This window comes from Chiloscyllium punctatum, chromosome 12, assembly GCF_047496795.1.
Source record: "Chiloscyllium punctatum isolate Juve2018m chromosome 12, sChiPun1.3, whole genome shotgun sequence".
Classification (NCBI taxonomy): domain Eukaryota; kingdom Metazoa; phylum Chordata; class Chondrichthyes; order Orectolobiformes; family Hemiscylliidae; genus Chiloscyllium; species Chiloscyllium punctatum.
This window is the reverse complement of record NC_092750.1, coordinates 46186110-46211129: the sequence shown is the minus strand read 5'-3', so window position 1 is coordinate 46211129 and position 25020 is coordinate 46186110. Positions and strand designations below refer to the sequence as shown.

The window sequence follows — 25020 nt, the reverse complement described above, 5'->3', positions numbered from 1 at the left end:
AGAAACCTCTTGGTGACCAAAAGAGCCATTGTTATCCCAACCACTGTTTAAACCAACCAAGTTCAACATTCGGAACAAAAGACACTAACCCCTACCACTCGCTGTTTTTGAGTCCAACTCTAATCCCAGTTTGGAACTACAGAACAAATCCCGCAAAGATCTCCCAATCTGTAGTGGACCAGGCCAGACTCCTTCAAAACATTTCAAGAAGGTAGCCCAGACCCTAACTTTGCTGGTAGTTTTAAGCAGGTGCTTAGTGGGTATTCCAGGAGAGAATCAGCTGTTCAAACCACTTAGTTTGAAAAAAAACCAGAATTTATTTACAAGGTTACACAAAAGAGAATAGTATACTGAATAACTTAACCTATCCAAAAACCCAGCAGATCATCCCAACTTAACAATGCTGTTCCCAATATTCAAAACAATCCCCATAAACACCCCTTGGCACAAAACGTAAAATCAAACACAGGTTCTTACAGGAGAGAAGTCAGAGAGAGATCATCATGGAACTGCTTCTTTGGGTCCAGCAGCTTTTTCTACACTACTGCTAAAAACTAAACTAAATCAGAGCAAAGCCAAACTGGGAGAATCAGCCACTCCCCTTTCATTGTTCAAGTGTTTTTTTTTAAACCTGAAAGCCTTCTGTCTGAAGCAGTATCTGTTAGCAATAATCAAATGAGCCCTAAAACCCTTTAACCCCAGATTTTTTGGAGTCTGTTGATTATGACCTCTTTGGAAAATGTCAAGGACAGCATAAGCTTGTTAAAGGAGCAATATCATCATAAAGTTAGTAGCCTCTTCTGTAAATACATTCCCATTTTCACCATTGTAGGCATTAATGGGGACATCAAACAACATCCAGTCAGAATACAGGAAAAAGATAGAATGCTTCATATGTTGAGTTGCAAAGATAACAATATCTCCCTCAATGCCAGCAAAACTAAAGGACTGATCATTGACTTCAGGAAGAAAGGAGAAGGAGAAGGACAACACCCCCCACCCCATCTGCAACAATGGAGCTAAGGTGGAGAGGGTTGAGAGGGTCAAGTTCCTTGGACAGACCATAAACAATAATCTGTTCTGGACCTCCCAAGTAGATGCAATGGTCAAGAAAGCACAACAACGCCTCTTCTTCCTCAGGAGGCTTCAGAAATTCAATATATCCATAAGGACCCTCACCAACTTTTACAGATGCATCACAGAAAACCTTCTACCTTGGTGCCTCAAGACTTGGTATGGCAACTGCTCTACCCAGGACTGGAAGAACTGGCAGAAAGTTGTGCACACAGCCCAGACCATCACCAACATCTCATCCATATACTCCATCTACACTTCTGGTTGCAGCAGAAAGGTAGTCAACATCATTAAAGACCCCTCCCAACCCTGTTATACTCTCATCCAACCTCTTCCATTTGCAGGAGATGCAAAAGTTTAAACATACATCCCAACAGGTTCAAGACCAGCTTCTCCACTGCTGTTATTAGACCACTATTTGGACATCTCTAATTTCAAATCTGATGTTGATCTCACTTTTGTGCGCCTCCTGTGCGGCCGTAATCTTGGATGTCTCACTTTGTCTCAACACCCTATGACCTGTTTATGCTTGTGTTTTGTGTTCTAACTGTACCGCTCACAAAATAGAACTTCTCACTGTACTTACATACATGTGACAACAATAATTCAAACTAATCAAATCAAACAAAAGGCTAGTAAAATTGCGGTCAAAATTGTTGAGATTAGAACTTGAATTTCCCTTTACCAGCTGAAGTCTTGCTCAAGGAATCAAAAGCTTTTGCAAACTGCAAGACGTGGGGAGATTCCCTCCCTTGGCCAGTTAAGTGGTGGCCATTGAGACCACTATGCTAATTTAGAATGGCACTCTGTCTGCGAAAGGTCCTGGCAAAATCAGAGGGCTGAAAGTTCACACCTTCACCAATGGCCAGTGCTGTGTCTGCAACTTCTCTTCAACTGGCTACCTATAAAACCTCGTAAGTTGTTTTGTGACGTGCCAGGGCTGTAGAGGCATGTTGTGAGGTGCAGCTGGTACCATTGCCAAGGGGGTGACCTTTCTGCCAGGGTCCTCTACATGGGTCATGGCTTACTCAATAAAGATGCCAGCAGCCATTGTGGTGGGCTTGGTTTTCACTTGATCGTCACCCTCCATGATATTGGACTCACAATACAAGCAAATACCTCCTGGTGGATGGCCAAATTTCCACCTTTCTCCCTGCAGGTGATGAGCCATCAATGACCTTTGTGCCATGCTGGAAGAGAAGCAAAACCTCATTTGGTGATGTCCAACCAATGCTTGTATTATCTAGATAGAGGTTTTCCCATTGGGCAGATGCAGCAAGGGTTCATGAAGGGCAAGTCATGCTTAACTAATTTACTGTAATTCTATGAAGACATTACAAGCATGTTGGATAATGGGGACCTAGTAGGTATGGTGTATCTAGATTTCCAAAAGGCATTCAACAAGATGCCACACAAAAGGATATTGCATAAGATAAAGATGCAAGGCATCACAGGCAATGTATTAGCATGGAGAGAGAATTGGTTAACTAATAGGAAGCAAAGAATGGGGATAAATGAATGCTTTTCTGGTTGGCGATCAGTGACTAGTGGTGTGCCTCAGGGATCAGTGTTTCGACTGCAATTATTACTTACAACTTACCTAGATGATTTGAGTTGGGGACCACATGTAGTGTGTCAATGTTTGTGGGTGACATGAAGATGAGCGGTAGAGCAAAGTGTGCAAAAGACTGTGAAATTTTGCAAAGGGACATAGATTGTCTATTCACATAAACTAAGGTCTGGCTGATGGAGTACAATGTTAATAAATGTGAAGTCATCCATTTTAGTAAGAATAACAGTAAAAAGGATTATTACTCGAATGGTAAAAAAAAATTGCAGCATGCTGCTGTTCAGAGAGACCTGGGTGTCCTTGTGCATGAATCACAGAAGATTGGTCTGCAGGAGCAACAGGTAATTAAGAAGGTAAATGGAATTTTGACCTTCACTGCTAAAGGGGTTAAAAAACAGGGAGGCTACGTTGCAGGTAAGGCCACACCTGGAGTACAGCATGCAGTTTTGGTTTCCATACTTGAGAAATGATGTAATGGCACCAGAGGGGGTACAGAGGAGAATCATTAGGTTGATTCCATAGTTGAGGGGGTTGGCTTATGAGGAGAGACTGAGTAGACTGGGATTATATTCATTGGAATTTAAATGAATGAGAGGGATCTTATAGAAACACAAAATTATGAAGGGAATAGAGAAGATAGAAGTAGAGAGGATGTTTCCACTGGTGGAACTAGGACAAGAGGGCATAGCCTCAAAATTAGGGGGAGCAGATTTAGGACTGAATTGAGAAGGAAATTCTTCACCCGGAGGGTTGTAAATCTATGGAACTCCCTGTCCAGTAAAGTAGTTGAGGCTCCCTCAGTATATGCCTTTATAGCTAAGTTAGATAATTTTTGAACAGTAAAGGAATTAAAGGTTACAGTGAGAGGGAGGCAAGTGGAGCTGAGGCCACGAAAAGATCAGCCATGATCTTATTAAATGGCTGAGCAAGCTCGAAGGGCCATATAGCCTACTCCTGTTCCTAGTTCTTCTGTTCTTTTTTTACATCATGGACCTACACCTTAGGATCAAATTGTCTGTAGCATGTTGATGCAGCAAAGTACAGAATGATGACCTATCCAAGAGTACTAGCAGGAATGTTCATTTCCACACCACCACGAACAAAGTTAAAAATCACACAATACCAGGTTATATGCCAACAGGTTTATTTGGAAGAACTAACTTTTGGAGCACTGCTCCTTCATCAGATAGCTGTGGAGCAGGATCATAAGACACAGAATTTATAGCAAAAGATCAGTGTCATGCAACTGAAACAATATATTGAACAAACCTAGATTGCTGTTAAATCTTTCATCTTTTCATCTTGAGAACGTAACTTGAAAGAAGTTCTGGTATTTGCATATTAATGAATTGAAACCTGTAACCTATTCTAAAAGATGAAAGACTTATCAGCGATCTAGGTTTGTTTAGTATATCATTTCAGTTGCTGTGACCTTTTGCTATAAATTCTGTGTCTTATGATCCTGCTCCACAGATACCTGTTGAAGGAGCAGTGCTCCAAAAGCTAGTACTTGCAAATAAACCCATTGGACTATAACCTGGTGTTGTGTGATTTTTAAACTTTGTCCACCCCCAGTACCTCCACATCATGACAAACAATCAAGGTAAGAGAACTGTTGGATCTATTCCCCAGATAAAAGGCACAGTTGAATCCATGTATTTGACTATGACATCTCCCATCCACCAACCAGTAATCTTTGTCAACAGAAAGGACTTCCCTCATTCAGTGCACAATTAACTTGCTGCTATTAGAACAGTATCCTTCAGGTTTGTACATGGCTACCAGGAATCAGCTCTAACACCTATATATGTTGGCACTCCCAAGTGTCAAAACTTTTCAGTACCCTTGTATTCTTTCAGGGGAAGATACTAGCTGATAAAGGCTATTCAATGATGACTTGACTCCTCATTCCTGTGAGGAACCAAAGGACACAGAGGAAAGATACAACACCTGCCTCAGGTTGATCCATGTAAACATTAAGCTGATCATGTTGTAGCAAAATCTGGCTAGAAACATAAGTTTGATTGAGAAATGATCATAATTAACTAGGTTGGGCATCCATAGATATTAGAAATGGTTAAGGATAAAGATTCATGTATAATAATGAGTTTAAAGACTGCATTGCAACAAGAAAAAAAATCACTTTGAAATTAAGATTTATTTAGAAGGGGACATGAAGACTCACACATATGCTAGGAGTTAAGTTAATAGGTAGTACTCAACACAGACAACAAAGGCGTAAACACTGAAAAGAGGGCTTGGAAAGAGACATCACACCTGGGCATGAAAACAAGATAGAAATTACAGAACCTTAAAATTAGAAACACCCAACTGATAAGAGATGGCAAACCAGAGATAATTTGATACTGGAATAAAAAAACATTCCTATAGTCAGAAAAATTAAAATCTTTTTTACTGATAAACATTTACAGGTTTCTTTTATATTGGGAAAAAAGGGGAGATGAAAGTAACATTCATATAATTCAAAAACCTGAAAAAAAATGGTTAGGGAATAGATCACAACTTCATCAAGAAATCTTCATTTATGAACACAGAATAATGTTAAATGATACACTGTTCTAAAGTAAAGTAGATCTAAAGAAGTTAAAAGCTATAAATCACTTTAATAGGCCTTCTGGAGATGTGATTTAGGTGCTTTGATTGGACTGTTGAATCCTGGAGGAGACCCTACAGGGAGGCATTGCTGACTAATAGGGCCACCAGGGGTCTTCCTTCTCCTATTCTGCTGTAATCCTCCTCTAACATCTCACCATTAATGCAGTGCTGTTACTTAAATATACATCCTCCACTTCCTCTCTTCCTACTTCCAAGCTCTCACTGGTGGCCCCGTGCCTCCCCAGTTTTAATTTGCCAGCTGGTAAAATAATTTATTATTTAATTTCTAAATCTGTACTTCTATCTTCTGCCACCATTTACAACTTAAACTGTTTATGCTATTATACTTCATGTTCTCTAAGTCTTCTCCCATAATCTTTACACCTTTACCCTGGTTCCCTTCCCTGGCTCAAAATGACAAACTACAATTTGGTCCATTGATCTTCATGCCCCTATCTTCCAGTGCTTTTCTTAAGTTCTTCAGATATTTTTCATCGTCTCCATAGCTCAACGTCATCTGCAACCATTATCAGCTATGGCATTTCTTACATCACTTGTTCAGTTGCAAACTATATGACATTCAGGAAGAGAAAGGGGCTCAGTCCTCATTCTTGGTAGAATCTGACTTTGACATTGAAACTCTCACTCCTCCTACACCATTTCTTGCTGTAGTCTTAGTGGTATGTACTTCCCACGGACTTCACAAATTATCGTACATCTTCAAGGATATCTGCCCTTGGCAACCATGAGCCTTGTTATGTCGAGGAATATAAACTTTGTGTTGCATATGCCTTCCCAATATTTCCCCATTATTTGACTCAAAAGTACAAATAACAAAAGTGGTCTGAGCCTTAACCTGAACTGATATTCATAGATTTCCATTATTTTTCTCAATCTCTGGCCCATGAATTTTGCACATTCCTTGAAGGTATATGATAGGAGTTTGATTCCTTTATAGTTATTAGCAATTCTAATTGCTTCCCTTTCCTTTAAATAAAATGTTTTGACCTCCATGCCTTTGGGATTTTTTCTCTTAGCCTAATATCTTTTAATAGCTTTTGAAGATGATGGACTCTGCATTCAACTAGACAAATTCACACTTGTTTGATCTGATGGCTTAGTTCATTTCTCATTCCCATCAATGCCATTATTATTTTTCCAGATTTAGGTTAATTGCCATTCTCCAAGGCTTCTTCGACAGTACCTTCTAAACCCTTGACTATTACCATCGAGAAGAACAAGGACAGCAGATAATGGGAACACCATTACCTACAAGTTCCCCTCCAAACAACTCACCATCCTGACTTGGAACTATACCACTGTTCCTTCACTATTGCAGTGTCAAAATCTTGGAATGTCTTCCATAATGGCGTTTTGAGTCTAACTGCAGCAAACGGATTGCAATGGTTCAAGAAGGCAGTTTACTGCCACCATCTCAAGGGTAATTAGGGATGAGAAAAATGGTCCAGCCAACAACACACATATCCCATAAGTGAATTTTTAAAATATGTCTTCTATTTTGATTCTTGGGTCTACTTAATTCATACCCAAGTTAAATTATAGGCTCTATTTCTTTTTACCTTCATTGTCTTTCAGTATGGTATTTCACAAATCATATTCTTTCCTGAACATTTCAGTGAGCAAGGTGATAATACATTTAAAATTATAAAGCCATGAATTAATTAACCATTTATTGATGACATTTCAACATTGAATTAAAATACTTGCATATTTTCAAAAAATGGTCCTTCCTTTAGATGTAAAATTCAACATCTAAATAAGATTTTTATTGTACATTATACATTAGATATAATAGTCAAATCTAGCTTGTCTCATGCACCAGTGTACACAAAAATGTATTTTTACTTCTTATCTTGTGAGGCTCATCAATGAGCCAACTCAGGCATAAATGTTCTAATGGCCAAGGCCAATGACATGTCAACAGTTCAGTAAGGTCACAATCAGACTGTGTATTGTAAATTCAGTTTCACTTGTGCTCAGGGAACTGGAATTAACAACTATGGGGCAGTGCATGCACAGCGGGCACATTGTGAGTTTGAGCTGCCTGCTGGCACCATGATCACACTTTTGTGGTAAGACTTGTTTATCTAGAGGAATTTGATTTGTTTTCCAGGCATGGGGTTGTATGATCCGATGTGGAATTGAGACAAATATCACTATGACCAGCTGTTTCTTTGCAATATTTTCTTCTGGAACAACTGAGAATTCAACTGCATAAGTGTTAGTTCTGGTTACACTTGAGAAGGTAAGAAACTTCTTCACTCCCAATTCATTGGTGGGGGAGGTTATGGTGCTCAGTGAAATTGTCTCATTTGTCAATATTATATTTAGGTTTGACGGAGAGAATGGTGTGTGTTTTGCATCTTGGAGAGTGGCATTGGAATTAGGCAATACAGAAAGTGAAAAAAAATAGGAGAAAAGAGGTAAGTAATAACAGGATAAATTGGAGAGAGGGATGAAAAGAAAATATTTTTTAAAAAGGACATTTAAAAGTATCAGACGAAGAAAAATATAAATTTAAAAGGTAAACTGATCGAATAGGATCTTGTGGAATTGGAATCCACTCCAAATGCACTTAATGAAATATAATGGGGAAAGAAAACACAAACCACACAGACATGAGTATAATTAATAAATGCCAAACCTGAACCAAATCCTGTGTCTGTGCTATTTTGTTCTCTTTAAACTCTGTTGTCCTAGCACCACTCATGAATGGGAACAGAAAAAGAAACCAGTTACAAGCATGCAGTCATTTGACAACACAACTATGCTTACCACTACCTTGACGAAAGCTTTCCAGAATCTTTAGCAACTCTTATGGTATGATTTACCCCTTTCTTGATGACAGTTTAATTCTGCTGCCAAGTCATGGGACGCCTTGTCATGTATTTACAGTGAGACTAATAGATTAAAAGTACAAGTTCTCATCGAGCTGAAGATTTCCCAATGATTGCAGTCTAGGATGCCTCAACAGCAAACCCTTTGGAAATGTATTTGAGAATTCCAGAAGTTGATTTCAATCTCAATAACAATACTGCTCATTTTGCTCCCATTACCAACACAAAACCTGGGCCAACAGATCAGAAAATGTTAGTAGATTTGACAGCAGATATATGAGAATAAACAAGGCAATCCTTTCATTGTACATGCTTTTACACAAATGGTTTCAATCTCTCCTCTTACTGCTCTTTTCGCTCAAAATCTTGACTAATGATAATGTAATAATGATTATTGCACAAGTTGATTTTTTTTTATTTGAAGTATAAAATATGTCAATTATGAAGCAAAAACATAGCCTCCAAATAATGAGAATGTATTTTTAAAAATAATTATGTAAAGGAATTATGTAAAGAACTTAGTGGGAGTGGAGGAGGGAAATTTGGAATTAACATGTAGAATTTCTGAGATGTTCTTTCAGAACATCAATCCCATGTATTAATAGTCTAACATTTTGTTTGAACTTTGGAACCTTATTTTTTATTTTTGCATAAAATTGTCTTGACATAGCAGGGCAAGAGAATGTTTCCTCTAGCTCAGGATTCCTTTTAGCCTCATTGTTGTTTGAATATCATCAAATTCTCCAACTGTGGTTCTGGCAACATATTTCAACTAATCATGAAGTGGTTAAATATATGAAATATACTTTATTCATGTAATAGACATAGCATCTAACAGAAATTCTGGTTTCCCTCTGAGTTTTACCTACCACACAAGCCTCCTTTTATATGCTGGCAAATAACCACAAATTTGCCAGTCTTGATAGATGCCAGTCTGCAGCAAATTCAAATTACTCCAAGCAATATCAAAAGTTAGCTGGAGGTACTTGGTACTGCAAAGGCTGTGTTCTAGTCTACATTCTGGCAATAATACAGAATGTATTTAATTGCTTGCCTGTACAGCTATAACATTGGGATCCACTGATAATTTGGAAAATTGCTCAGGTATGTCCTGTATGCAAAATAGCAGGTCAATTCCAACTTGGCCAATTACTATTGTTTTTCAATTACTTGCGATTACAGTTTCAGCCATCTGGAGGATTGCACAACACTGTATGAAGTAGGTCAATATACTTCCCCACTGCCACATCCATCATCTTCTCTCCAACACCTCATACTCACTCTATCTCAATTAATGTAGCTTTCTCTCATCGAGTAGATTGCTCATGTTCTACCATTCTCACTGTTGTCTGCAATGTCTTCCCTCACTCATTCTCATCCATCCCAACCTGACACCACTAACCCTGCATGCCCTCTGCGCTGCCTATTCACTTGTCCGTCACATCTCCCTACCTGCACCAAAAGTAACAGTTGTATCACCCACTTTCATCTCCCATAATACCTGTCGCTCAGTCATTCCAGCAGGATAACAGACCACAATATGGCAGGAAGAGTCAAGGTGTGTGGTGGGTTGCTGCACAGTTAGCTCCTCATTCTTTATGTGTAGGGAATCCTGACTCTGACTGCCCTGAATGTGAGTCGGACCAGGTCCAAGCCTCTGGATTTACTGTGCAGAACTACAAACTGTCTCCTTTCACTTGGCTGAGGCCTGCTGACAACTATGGCAAGCGTCCTGGTTTTGTGTCTGCACTAATCAGCAAAAGAGAAGTAATAAGACCCTTCCTCACTTCTGTCCTCACCGCTTCACGTCTTTTCCACTACAATGATAGGGCTCTCCTTATCTTCAATTTCCAACCCACCAGCATCCTCATTCAAAGAAACATAAGCTTCCATTTCTGCGATCTCCAGCAGGATTTCACCACCATATTCCCCTTTCCCTGCCTTGTCAGTAATTTGTAGGGACCATTCCCTCTGGGCCACACTGGTCCACTCCGACATCATACCGATACCTCCCGATGACCCCATACCTTCCCATGCAAAACTCCAGACACAAGTTTCCAGGTTGAAGCAGCAAGTTACCTGTACTTCACTCAATCTCTCTACTGTACTTGCTCCTCTACACTGAGGAGTCAAAATGCTGACTTGGAGACCAGTTTTACCTCCATACATTCTCACACTCGATGCCCTATCATGACATGGGCTGTTTTTGGCACAGGGTAAAAATTAGGTAAAAACTAACTAACCTTCGCATAAACCAAATTATCCGCCAACATTTCCGCCACCTCCAAACAGACCCCGCCACCAGGGATATATTTCCCTCCCCACCCCTTTCTGCCTTCCGCAAAGACCGTTCCCTCCGTGACTACCTGGTCAGGTCCACGCCCACCCCCCCCTTCAACCGACCCTCCCATCCTGGCACTTTCCCCTGCCACCGCAGGAACTGTAAAACCTGCGCCCACACCTTCTCCCTCACCTCTATCCAAGTCCCTAAAGGAGCCTTGCACATCCATCAAAGTTTTACTTGCACATCCACTAATATCATTTATTGTATCCGTTGCTCCCAATGCGGCCTCGTCTACATTTGGGAGACTGGGCGCCTCCTAGCAGTGCGCTTCAGGGAACATCTCCGGGACAACCGCATCAATCAACCACATCGCCCCGTGGCCCAACATTTCAATTCTCCCTCCCACTCTGCCGAGGACATGGAGGTCCTGGGCCTCCTTCACCGCTGCTCCCTCACCACCAGACGCCTGGAGGAAGAACGCCTCATCTTCCGCCTTGGAACACTTCAACCCCAGGGCATCAATGTGGACTTCAACAGTTTCCTCATTTCCCCTTCCCCCACCTCACCCTAGTTCTAAACTTCCAGCTCAGCACTGTCCCCATGACTTGTCCGGATTTGTCCTACCTGCCTATCTCCTTTTCCACCTATCCACTCCACCCTCTCCTCCCTGACCTATCACCTTCACCCCGTTCCCCACTCACTCATTGTACTCTATGCTACTTTCTCCCCACCCCCACCCTCCTCTAGCTTATCTCTCCACGCTTCAGGCTCACTGCCTTTATTCCTGATGAAGGGCTTTTGTCCGAAACATCGATTTCAAAGCTCCTTGGATGCTGCCTGAACTGCTGTGCTACACCTCCTCTGTTAGCTCATTCCACGTACAGACCACCCTCTGTGTGAAAGCGTTGCCCCTTAGGTCCCTTTCTCCTCTCATCTTAAAAATATATGTCTCCATGTTTTGAACTTCCCCAACCTTTGCTACTCACGTTACCTATGCCCCTCATGATTTTATGAACTTCTATAAGGTCACCTCTCAACCTCTTATGCTCCAGTGAAAAAAAATCCAGTCTATCCTGCTGAGTTCTCCAGTAATCTGTTTCTATTTCAGATTTCCAGCATCCACAGTTCTTTGTTTTATTTTAGTAATGTGAGCCGGGTAATTTTGCCTGAGGGGACAAAGTGCACAACTGCATGACAATGCAAGGCAGAGATGATGCGAGTGTCTAAGTTAGTAAGTGAAGAGACTGGATATACAGGCAGATTCAGTCAATGGGCCCAGTGAATATCCCTGAGCACACAATGTCCTTGCTACAGCATCATAAATGATAGTTGCCAGTGCATTTTAAAAAAGTTAACTTTTGCCAGTGATCCCCATGCCTTTTAATAAATGAAACTGACTTGGCACTTATTCCCCAACTGCTAACTTGAACATTCAATCAGACTGCCATTCCACTTATTTTTTGGTGTTAGCACTGAGCTCTACATTCTAGTTGGGAATTCTAATCCTGGCTTTTTTAACCCCACCCCTCCAGACCCAAATTTCTCTATAGTGCAGGATAGTTCTGAGATTTGAATGTCCAGCAACAAGGCCGACACTTGAATGGCTGCTGTGAAAGGGTAACTGTGGGGATCAGGTGGCAGATTTTCTTAGTGGTTAGGGCACTAGGTGGATAGTTTTGCAGATGGGAATGGTGACAGATGGATAGGGTGTCAGGTACGTGATGGAGTTCTTAAGGTTGTTGGTGGAGAGGTGGGGAGGTGGGGAGGTGGAGGGCAACGTTAGGGGGCTGGGGATGCTGAAGCCAGGGTGTAAGGGTCTTGGCATGGCAGGACTGGCAAAAGTGGGGAATATATCAAGGCCATCAGAAATTGTTGTTGGCAAAGGTTATTGTTGGTTCCTAGTCTGTGTAATGGGCCATGGGAGGAGTAGTTGGGGGTGTGATTGTAGCTATAACAGCAATTCAGAGATTAGGAATGGTACAACAAGTAACTTCCCTCCTGTCCACCATCTACAAGGCACAACTTACGTGGGGGGAGGGGGTGGTCAGCTTAGTAATTATCCAGGAGTTAGAATAAATTTTTAACTATTTAACTTTTCCTGGGTAATTATTAACTTAACAGAAGTTTGACTCTCCGACTCTTGACATTAACAGGATTTTTCACAGCATTCTGGGCTCTGAAATTGTCCATTTCAATCTTCAATTTTTGAGGCAAATTTCACAATGCCTGCTTTGTCTGGGATTCCACAGGGTCCTGATGCACAACTCCAATCTGCACTGCAGAAAAGGCTCTCTGGCTTTTGGCATATCTGAGACATTAGTTTTTTTTCTGATTGACTTTCTTATAGGTGCACAGAACTTGCCACAGGCAGGGAATTGGAGGTTGTTTCACCAACTTTAATATCTCATCCTTTCAAAGAGACTTTTACGGTCCTCCAATTCTAGCCACTTTGGCTTTCCAGGTTTTAATCACTTCATCATTGGTGACCTCAGCTGCCAAAGAGTTGTGATTCTCACTCATTTACAGCTTCTATCCTTTTTCATTCAACCATCTTAACAAGAAATACAGGAGAATAATAATAATGATAAAGAAGATATTCAGCATTATATGCTAATGAGCTTTCAGGTTTGCAGGATATGTCAGGTCTGTTGTCACCTCTCCTCACAGCGCTACGCTGGTTGAACGTGTGGAGATGGGTGGGGGAGATGGGATGGGGGGGGGGGGGGCAGAGAAAGCTAGTGGTACCATCAACTACCTAGAGATAGACTGGCATGAGGGAATGGTACCTCAGTTCCATAAACCTTCTGTATGGAATAGGTAATTAATATTTTTCCACAATGCTGGTCATCGGATTGCATTTAGAAACATTAGAATCACTATGATATCCAGGGGATGTGGTGGACAAAGGGAGGATTTTAAAAATGTTTCACTCATTGTTTAAAATTGACGATGTATTAGCATGGTACACTCATATTCGTGAAAATTACAATCATGTAGAAATGAGTGGACTAATATCATGTTAATTTTTACACTCAAGTGGTAATTCCTAAAACAGCCAGATCAGGACAAAGCGAGTACGGTGCCACTTTATAGGGTGGCAGTCTTTTTAGGCTTGTCTCTTTATTTGTAAGTGATGTTACAGACTAGGTCAGACTACTCAAAGCATTCTTTAGCAGGCAGCCCAGACCATAACTTTGCCATTGTTTGGTAAGTGTACAGTGAAAATTATCTGGAGTGAGGTAGCTAGGTTGACTACCAGGTTTTAATCAATGAGGTAAAAACAATGACTGCAGATGCTGGAAAGCAAATACTGGATTAGTGGTGCTGGAAGAGCACAGCAGTTCAGATGAAGGGCTTTTGCCCGAAACGTCGATTTCGCTGCTCGTTGGATGCTGCCTGAACTGCTGTGCTCTTCCAGCACCACTAATCCAGTACCAGGTTTTAAAACAGGTAAATATATATTCACAAAATTACACAATGAAACATGAAGAACAGAATAAGGAACCCCTACAGAACTTAGCCTATCCAAACTAGACTTAATTATGTTGTTCTGAGTATACACAACAGTCCCAATAAGCAAACTCCCTTAAAAGCCAGTACAAATGGAACACAAGTTTAAAGGTTGAAGTTAGAAGAGAGAGAGAGAGAGAGAGTTTCTACACAGTTCACTGTCAAATTCCCAACCAGTTCTGGACTGAATTAAACTGCTCAACTCAGCGAGAGAGCTGACCACTCCCCTTTCTTTATATGGGTCACTTCTAAAACCTGACCACTTCGGTTGAAGTTTCATCTATTTACGCAAAACAAAAAAGCCTCTCAATACCCTTTAATCTCTGTACTAAACCAGGCTAATTGGAACCAACAGCAGTTTAATACCCCTCTGAAAAATGCCAAGGACATAGTAACCTTGAGAAAAGGAACAGCCTTTAGAAGAAAGAAACCAGCTTTGTGACAGTGAGTAGAAAGCAGTCAGGGTCTGACGTTAAAAACTGCGACATATAGAACCTTCCTCTCCATCTCCCACCCCCACTCTATCCTGTACCCCCTGTATCACCCCTCTTCTCTCTCTTTACTTCTTTGTCTCCCCCGCTCTCTCTTCACCCCTCAAGGCCTCTCCTCTCTCTCCCACTCCATCCCCCTCTCTCCTGACTTCTCGCCCCCCCCTCTCTCTCTCCCCTCACCACCCTCTCCTCCACCCCGCTCTTTCTCACCCCTTGCCACCCTCTCTCCCCCTCCACTTCCTCTCTTTCACCCACACCCTCCCTCTCTCCCTACCCCCACCTCTCCCTCTGCACCCTCTCAACCTCCCCACCCTTACTCCCTCTCTCTCCCTTCCTCCCCCTCTGATCTCACTCTCCCCTCCCCCATCTTTCTCTCATTCTCCCCCTCCCACCCTCTGCCTTCCCGTCCCTAAATCCCCCTCCCCTTCTCTCTCCCTCCCCCCCATCTCCCAGACCCCTTCTCTCCCCCCCTGTCTATCTCTCCCACTCCCCCTCATTCTACCCTCTTCAGCCTCTCCCCATGCACTCTCTCATTCCCACTCCCCCCCCTCTTTCTCTCTCCCCTCACCCCTCCCTGTCCCCTCACCCCTCCCCTCTCATCCTCACCCCTCCTCCCCTCCCCCTCTCATCCTCACCCCTCCCCTCCCTCCTCCCCCCCCTCACCCCTCCCTCCTCCCCCTCCCTCACCCCTCTCATCCTCACCCCTCCCCCCTCTCATCCTCACCCCTCCCCTCCCCCCTCTCACCCCTCCCCCCCTCCCCCTCTCACCCCTCCCCCTCTCATCCTCACCCCTCCCCTCCCCCCTATCACCCCTCCCCCCTCATCCTCACCCCTCCCCCTCTCATCCTCACCCCTCCCCTCCCCCCTCTCTCCCCTCCCCCCTTTCACCCCTCCCCCTCTCATCCTCACCCCTCCCCCTTTCATCCTCACCCCTCCCCCCTCCCTTTCTGACGGTAACATGGCGGCCTCCATGTCTCTCCGGGCGGTCAGATCGCTGAGGATAGGGCCCGGTCTGCCGGCCTCCTCCCCCCGCCAGGTGGGTGCTGGGGATGGGCACGTGCTTTAGGGGGAGGGGGGTCGCCGGCCCGGGACACCCCAGGACCCGCAACCACTGCTCGGGCCCGGGTGTGCGGGAGTCTCCCCGTCCCCCGCTCTATCTCTGTCTGTGTCCCTGTCCCGGGCTGGACTGTGTCTGTCTGTGTCCCTGTCCCAGACTGGACTGCGTGTGTGTCTCTCTCTGTGCAGGTCCCTATCCCGGGTCTGGATTGTTTGTATATCTCTCTCTGTGCCTCTCCCTGTCCTGGGCTGGACTGTGTCTGTTTGTGTCCCCGTCCCCGTCCTTGTCCTTGTCCCTGTCCCTGTCCCAGACTGGACTGTGTATTTCTGCCTCTGTCTATATCTCTAACTCTGTCTCTCTTCTGGATAGGACTGCTTGTCTCTGTCCCTGCCCCGAAAGTGGACTGTTTCTCTCTGTCTGGACGGATCTGTGTGACTCTGTCACTATCTCCGCGTCTGTCCCAGTTCCTCCAACAATGTGGTGGCTTTACAGCCCATGACTTGCTGTCAGCTACAGCCTGCAAACCGCTAAGACCATCACTGACATTGTTTAAAACAAAATCTATCAACACACATTAAAGAGTCACACTTTCTCCAAAATTATTGACTACTTTATAGGTGTGCCTTTGAAAGAAAGTTTAGGTTGTTTGTAACATGTAATCAATATTGTAAGCACATTGGTTTTTTTGCAATACATTTCGCAAGCTTTTGTTTGTGTTTTCAGGTTATTGGGATTTTCTTAGTGTCAGTAGAGACTTGTCTTTCTTTTTCAGCACAGTCAATAAAACTGTGGACTGAATTTTGTAATCTTCTGCCTTGCCCAGTACAGATAGGGTGACTGACAGTAACTTTGCGTCTTGGGGTTTAACTGGGCAGTCTTCAGATCTTCATGAGTTTCTGGTGATTGCAGGGTGGGAGTTTGTGACCGCTAGTTAGAAAGGAGGGATCTCTATTGAAAAAGCTGTAAGACACCGAACCAATGACATTTTTTTCAAGACTGAAATTTGCATGTTTCAGAAGGATGGGGAGCAGGAACGACATAAAGTGGTGCTCCTGCTTTTTTTCTTCATCAGCATTACAGGCTGATGTGTATATTACCAACTTATTTTCTTATTATGAATGATTGTTAACAATGTGATAGTGTCCAGATAATCTGGCCTTTTTGGCACTTTCATTGAGGGACAGATATTTGTCAGAACACTGGCCCTTTTTTGAAATAGTGTCATCGTACTTTCATGGGACCTGGGTTTAACATTTCATTCAAAAAAATTGCACTTCCAACTGTGGAGCTCCCTCAAAACTCAGAAACTGCACATCAGCCTTGGTTTTTTTGCACTCAGTCTGGAAGGGGACTTGAACACAGGTATGGTTCAGAGGCAAGAGTCACAGAATTATACAGCACAAAAACAGACCTTTCGCTTCAACTCATCTACGCTGACGAGATATCCTAAACTGATCTGCTCCCATTTTCTTGCAACAAAAACAGAAATTGTTCGAAAAGCTCAACAGGTCTGGTAGCATTTGTGGAGAGAAACTAGAGTTAACGTTTCAGGTGCAGTGAACCTTTCTCGAACCATTTGCCAGCATTTTGCCCGTCTCCTTGTAAACCCTTCCTATTCATGTATTCATCAGATGCTGTTTAAATGTAACTGTACCAGCTTCCACCACCCACCCTCTGCATTAAATAGTTGCCCCTCAGGTCCCCTTTAAATCTTTCCCCTCACACCTTAAATGTATGCCCTCTAGTTTTGGACTCTTCTACCCTGAGAATAGACATTCATTATTCACCCTATCCATGCTCTCATGATTTTATAAACCTTATGACGTCACCCCTCAGCATCTGATGCTCCCAGAAAATGCCCCAGCCTGTTCAGCCTCTCTCTATAGCTCAAACCCTCCAATCCTGACAAGATCCTTGTAAGTCTTTTCTGAACCCTTTCAAGTTTGACAACATCTTTTTCTATAGCAGGGAGACCAGAATCCAATACAGGTTTGTAAAAGTGGTCTAACCAATATCCTGTACAGCTGCAATGTGACATCCCATCAATGCACTGACCAATGAAGGCAGGTGTGCCAAATGCTGTTTTCACTACCCTGTTGACCTGTGACACCACTTTCACGCAACTATGCATCTGTACCCTCAGGTCCCTTTGTTCAATAAGAGTTCTAACCAGATGTGTAAGCTATCCTTTGCTTTGTGTTTCGAGAACAAGAGTTCAATCTTCAAAAGTAATCCATTAGTGAAAAAGCATTTGATTTTTCCTGCCAAAGATAAGGCATGATATAAATGCAAATTACCTCATTCTGCCGGTGTGGAGATTGGGATTTATGTATTGAAATGAAATGGCCTTGTATCATTGTGTGTGGAATTATTCTCAACACTCTTCATGGAATGCCTCTACAGCTAAGTCCTTTGGTTTTTCATCTACAAATCTTGAGACTCTGAAAAGTTGCAAATGGGAATGAGGAATTGATACTGATGTCACAGCTGAAAATATTTGACCTGCTTTGAAGGTGACTTACTGTGTCTGGAGAAATAGGATCTATTTACCATTCTGTATTGTGTTTAAAGTGTGGACCGTAGCAAGAATAACATCTAACAAAGGAACTCTGTTGATATCAGTAACATTTACCAAGTGACTTTGCACAGTAGTACAGTATGCACAAAGAGTCATACAGTATAGACTCTTCAGTTCAACCAGTCCGTACTGAACATAATCCCAAACTAAACTAGTCCCACCTGCCTGCTCCTGGCCCATTTCCTTCCAAACCTTTTCCTATTGATGTATCCATCCAAATGTTTTTCAAACATTGTAATTGTACCCACATCCACCACTTCCTCAGGAAGTTCATTCCACATGCGAACCACCCTGTGTGTAAAAAAAGTAAAATCACCTCTTATGACTTTAAAATCTCTGTCCTCTTACCTTATAAATGTGCTCCCCATCTTGGGGAAAAGACAACCACCATCAATTCTGGATGTAGGTTTGCTTGCTGAGCTAGAAGGTTCATTTTCAGACATTTCATCACCATACCAGGTAACATCTTCAGTGAGCCTCTGGATAAAGCACTGCTGATGTTTTCTGCTTTCCATTTACATACTTGGGTTTCTTTGGATTGGTGATGTCATTTCCTGTGGTGATGTCATTTCCTGTCCTTTTTCTCTGGGGATGGTAAATCGGGTCCAAGTCAATGTGTTTGTTGATACAGTTCTGGTTGGAATGCTGTGCTTCTAGGAATTCTGGTCCGTGTCTCTGTTTGGCTTGTCCTAGGATGGATGTGTTGTCCCAAAGTAGTGTCCTTCCTTATCTGTGTGTAAGGATACTAGTGAGAGAGGGTCATGTCGTTTTGTGGCTAGTTGATGTTCATGTGTTCTGGTGGCTAGTTATCTGCCTGTTTGTCCAATGTAGTTGTTGTTACAGTTTTGCTAAATGACGTTAGTTTTGCTAGTTGTCTGTATAGCTTCACATACACTGAATGGTAACGTCCTAGGGAGTGTTGCTGAACAAAGAGACCTTGGAGTGCAGGTTCATAGCTCCTTGAAAGTGGGGTCGCAGGTAGATAGGATAGTGAAAAAGGCATTTGGTATGCTTTCCTTTATTGGTCAGAGTATTGAGTACAGGAGTTGGGAGGTCATGTTGCAGCTGTACAGGACATTGGTTAGGCCACTGTTGGAATATTGCGTGCAATTCTGGTCTCCTTCCTATCGGAAAGATGTTGTGAAACCTGAAAGGGTTCAGAAAAGAGTTACGATGATTCTGCCAGGGTTGGAGGATCTGAGCTACAGGGAGAGGCTGAACAGGCTGGGGCTGTTTTCCCTGGACCGTCAGAGGCTGAGGGGTGACGTTACAGAGGTTTACAAAATTGAGGGGCATGGATAGGATAAATAGACAAAGTCTTTTCCCTGAGTTTGGGGGTCCAGAACTAGAGGGCATAGGTTTAGGATGAGAGAGGAAAGATATAAAAGAGACTATAGGGGTAACGTGTGGTACGTGTATGGAATGAGCTGCTAGAGGATGTGGTGGAGGCTGGTACAATTGCAACATTTAAGAGTCATCTGGATGGATATATGAATAGGAAGGGTTTGGAGGGATATGGGCCAGGTGCTGGCAGGTGTGACTAGATTGGGTTGTGCTATCTGGTTGGCATGGACGTATTGGACAGAAGGGTCTGTTTCAATGCTGTACATCTCTATGACTCTATGACTGTAAGGCGTTTGGTATGCTTTCCTTTATCGGTCAAAGTATTGAGTACAGGAGTTGGGAGGTCATGTAGCGGCTGTACAGGACATTGGTTAGGTCACTGTTGGAATATTGCGTGCAGTTTTGGTCTCCTTCCTATCGGAAAGATGTTGTGAAACTTGAAAGGGTTCAGAAAAGATTTACAAGGATGTTGCCATGGTTGGAGGATTTGAGATGTTGGGAGAGGCTAAACAGGCTGGGCTGTTTGGAGTGTCGGAGGTTGAGGTGTGACCTTATAGAGGTTTACAAAATGATGAGGGGCATGGATAGGATAAATAGACAAAGTCTTTTCCCTGGGGTCAGGGAGTCTAGAACTAGAGGGCATAGGTTTAGGGTGAGAGGGGAAAGATATAAAGAGACCTAAGGGGCAACTTTTTCACGCAGAGGATGTTACGTGTATAGAATGAGCTGTCAGAGGAAGTGATACAATTGCAACATTTAAGAGGCATTTGGATGGGTATATGAATAGGAAGAGTTTGGAGGGATATGGGCCGGGTGCTGGCAGGTCCGGACTAGATTGGGTTGGGATATCTGGTCATCATGGACGAGTTGGGACCGAAGGGTCTGTCTCCATGCTGTACATCTCTATGACTCTATGACCCTCTTTCAAGTTCATTAGCTGCTGTTTTAGTGTATTGGTGGGTTTGTGGGCTACCATGACGCTAAGGGGTATGAGTAGTCTGGTAGTCAATTCTGAGATGTCTTTGATGTAGGGGAGAGTGGCTAGGGTTTCTGGACATGTTTTGTCTGCTTGTTTGGGTTTGTTGCTGAGAAATCGTTGGACTGTGTTCATTGGGTACCCGTTCGTTTTGAATACACTGTATAGGTGATTTTGCTCTGCTCTGCGTAGTTGCTCTGTGCTGTAGTGTTTGGTGGCTTGTTGGAATAATATTCTGATGCAGCTTTGTTTGTGGATATTGGGATGATTGCTTCTGTAGTTCAATATTTGGTCAGTATGTCTTGTTTTTCTGTAGACTCTGGTTTGAAGTGCCCCATTGGCTGTTCGCTCTACTGTGACATGTAGGAATGGCAGTTTGTTGTTGTTTATCTCCTCTTTAGAGAATCTTATGCCAGTAAGGGTGTTATTGATGGTCTTGAAGGTTCCCTCTAATTTGTTTCGTTTAATAATAACAAAGGTGTCATCGAAGTAGCGGACCCAAAGTTTGGGTTGGATGGTTGGCAGAGCTATTTGCTCGAGTCTCTGCATTACTGTCTCTACTAAGAACCCTGATATCAGAGATCCCATGGGTGTTCCATTAGTTTGTCTGTAGGTTTTGTTGTTGAAGGTGAAGTGGGTGGTAAGCCATAGGTCCACTAGCCTGTCCGCCGATTTCTCAGCACCAAACCCAAACAAGCAGACAAAACATGTCCAGAAACCTTAGCCAGTCTCCCCTAGGTCAAAGACATCTCGGCAATGACTGCCAGACTACTCAGACCCCTTGGCATCATGTTAGCCCACAAACCCACCAACACACTAAAAAAGCAGCTAATGAACTTGAAAGGCCCTATACAGATAATGAGCAAAACTAATGTCATTTACGAAATACCGTGCAAGAACTGTAACAAGCACTACATTGGAAAAATAGGCAGAAACTAGCCACCAGGATACATGAACATCAACTAACCACAAAACGGCATGACTTTCTCTCACTAATGTCCTTACATACAGATGAGGAAGGACACCACTTTGACTGGGACAACACATCTATCCTTGGACAAGCCAAACAGAGACACGCACGAGAATTCCTAGAAGCATGGTATTCTAACCGGAACTCTAAAAACAAACTCTTTAAACACTGACTTGGACCCGATTTACTATACCCAGAGAAAAAGAACAGGAAATGACATCAACACAGGAAATGACATCACCAACTCAAAGAAACCCAAACATATAAATAGAAAGCAGGAATGATCGGCAGTGATTTGTCCGGAGGCTCACTGAGGAGGTTACCTCTTAGGGCGATGAAACATCTGAAAATGAACCTTCAGCTCGGCGAGCAAATCTACATCCACAACTGAGTCAGCGTTAACAAACTTACACCCTATTCAATTCATGCCTATTTTGCATATTGGGAGATGAAAGGTTCACTTGCCAGTTATCCTTGGTTGGATTAACAGTGGAACTAGACTCTAGAATACACAATGGACTATGTTTAAATAGCTGCTTTGAGCACCAAGATTAGATAGATTTGGTAAGAAGAATTGCAGCACTGTCTCTCATTGTCTGCCTGTCATCAACTGAAAAAGTCTGTATCCAATTATTCACTGTGTAGGAGCAATTTTTTCTGCAGATATTGGAAACAAAAGTGCTGGAGATAGATCACAGTGAGTCTGGCAGCAGCCATGGAGAGATAGCAAGCTAATGTTTCGAGTCAAAATGACTCTTCATCAAAGCTGAAGTGACATGTGGAAGTGGCAGCATTTATGCTATAATTGGGGAGGGATGGTTGGAGTGCTGGGAGATAAAGGATGTTGATAGTACAGATTAAGTGATTGGAATGTGAGAATGGCAGGACAATGGTGTGTCTAACTGCCAGACTTGAAAGAACAAACAGTTCCATGGGGGGAGTTCCATGGGGGGGAGAGAGAGGACATGGTGAGAGAGAATGTAACAAATAAAGCTTAAAGAAAGGGAAGGAATGAGAGTTGGATCACAGTCTGACGGTGTTGAACTCAGTATTAAGTCCAGAAGGTTGTAAAGTGCCTCATCTGAAGATGAGATGCTCATCCAGTTTGTGCTGTGATTCATTGGTGCAATACAGCATGCCAACGTCAGGCAAGGGGACATGTGAGCAGGACGCTGTTTTAAAATGACTGGCTAAGGGAAGGTCGAGGTTATGCTTGCTCTTCACCACTGCTAAAGAGTTGAGGAAGTAACTAAACAGTCAGGACTTAGGTCATTTTTCACAACAGGTGGACGTACACTGAAGGAGTGCAACCAGTGTCAGCATAAAAGAAAACACACCATTGCATTTATTCTAAACTTTGATGTGGAGCTGCTGGTGTTGGACTGGGGTGGACAAAGTCAGAAGTCACACGACATCAGGTTGTAGTCCAACAAGATTTATTTAAAATCACAAGCTTTCGGAGGGCTGCCCATATCACCTGAACCTTTCCTACTCATACACCCATTTGGATGCCTTTTAAATGTTGGAATTGTACCAGCTTCCACCACTTCCTCTGGCAGTTCATTCCACACACGCATCACCCTCTTCGTGAAAAAGTTACCCCTTAGGCACTTTTTAAATCTCTTCCCTCTCACCTTAATCCCATGCCCTCTAGTTTTGGATTATCCCGCTCTAAGAAAAAGATCTTGGCTGTTCATCCTATCCATGCTTATTCATCCTTTGTTGCCATTAGACTGTATTGTAGCAGGTGAGCTGGAATAGTTGTGTGCACTGTGGAAGTGGTGACAGTCACTAAAAGTTTGCTTTTAGGTTTTTAGATTTCATTATTTAGCTAAAAATATTCTTATAACATAACAATAGAATTTGTACAATGAAAGCGATTGCCCCCTTCTTCAACACTACAATCGTTGTGGACTTCTGCATTCCTCCAGTGCTAATTTCCAACACATCTCCACTCCCTTTAGTTCCACAATTGCATTTGTGCCTTTAGCTGTCATAAATCCAGATTTCCCTTATTAACTCCCTTTCCTTTTCTCTTTATTGTACTGTTAGTTTGACAAAATATTTTAATGATCTATTGTTTGCTTTGATGTCTTTAATCTGATTTTGCTTCTCTGAAACACTTTGTGATGTTTTCCTGAGTTAGAGGAGTTTTATAAGTGCAAGTTGGTTTTCTTTTGAGAACTTATAAATGAATGTGAAATTGTGTAATGATAAATGTGACTGCACGCTGGATATCATTTCTGTTGCTTGTTGTGGTTGCTGTGAATTAGTATGACTGCAGTATGTGTAGCACTATGTTTTATAGGACTATTTGCAACAGTTACAAAGGTTACTTTGTATCACATTATTCCTGGTCACCCTTCGACATTCAATTTAGAGGAAAATAGCAAAATAGCCTATTAAACCCAAAAAGCACACCATTTATCAAATAGTCAAACTTAATATTTTTAAGGTGTGTCTTAAAGCTTGAAAAATAACACACATGCATGTTAGAAAATCCTTTCAAATGCTCTTGGAGGCTTTGTGGGTAAGTCATTGCCCAGGTTTGTGCTGTCAGACTATGAAGCTAACGGCTTAATTCCTTTCTTGTGCTGAGTTAACCATTCTCAATTGGACTGTGATAAAGACCTCTACTCCTGCTTGGAAGAATTGTTGAAAATGAGCCAGGCTTCCCCAGAAAATGAGCAAGGTTTGCAATGACCACTGTGGTAAATCACACATATATAGCCATCAGATGAGAAGCGAGTTGCACTTTTTTGTGTTGTCTTTCGTGGTTCACTGATCTGTTGACCCTCTTCAAAGTAACACATGAAGAATGTTGTTGTGGAGCAGGCACTGTATAACCCTGTCCGAGCACTTTCAGGACAGGAGGACAGATACTGTACAGATTAAATCTTTGACAGATTTCATTCTTAAACACTTTAATTTCTGATTTAAAATTGAACTGCTGCATCTGTTAGTGACATTCCTCAATGGCTAATGATATTTTATTTGAAACTGTTGCATTGATATTAGTTACTTATAAGAAAGAGGAACTCCACATTATAGCAGTATAACATATTTATAGACATAAACTTGATGTAGAAGTTTGGACATTATTTCTTGTATTAAGCAGTCAGATCACTCATCACTCCACCTGTGTTCATAATGTACTATTGACTTGTATGCCACATTGTAATGTAAGTAACATAAATTCTTTGTCTCTGACAATGGCCAGGATCTGACTGACTATTTGACAATCCTGTGTCCACCTGTTAGAGATATGGATGCTTCGACTTTTAGACATTAGGAATTAATGCTACTGAGGGTAGTAAAAAAAGGGAGAGCAGCCTTTTGAGATGTCAGTATAAAGAAAACTTGTATATCGCATTGAGTTTAGCATATGTCATTTCTGATGTCTTGAGTATGAAGTCTGAGAAGTGATTAAAAATATAATCAGAGTTAATCTCGTGATTTAAAATTTGTAATCATGGTTTTAATCAAGTATATAATTGATACAATTACTGTAGCCACCTTTTCAAGTTTAGTTTATATGTTTTACAAAGTTGGAATAGAACATTTCATTAAATTCATGATGTCTAGCTGGAAGCACTTAGCAAATGAAAAAGTTTCTGGAAAAATATTCAAAAATACTGGTTATATTTTTAAGCATTTCTTGACAGTCTTTAATATTAATTGCTTCTGAAATG

General features: G+C 42.3%; 1 protein-coding gene across 1 annotated transcript in view; it reads left to right on the top strand.

Annotated features, from left to right (window-relative positions):
• The first annotated feature begins 15332 nt into the window (after positions 1-15332).
• suclg2 (succinate-CoA ligase GDP-forming subunit beta) overlaps positions 15333-25020 on the top strand; it is a 312117-nt gene continuing 302429 nt past the window's right edge. Inside the window, exon 1 of the mRNA XM_072582505.1 lies at positions 15333-15439. Coding sequence (XP_072438606.1) covers positions 15362-15439 — 78 coding nt within the window. The 5' untranslated portion in view covers positions 15333-15361. The remainder of the gene's footprint in view (positions 15440-25020) is intronic.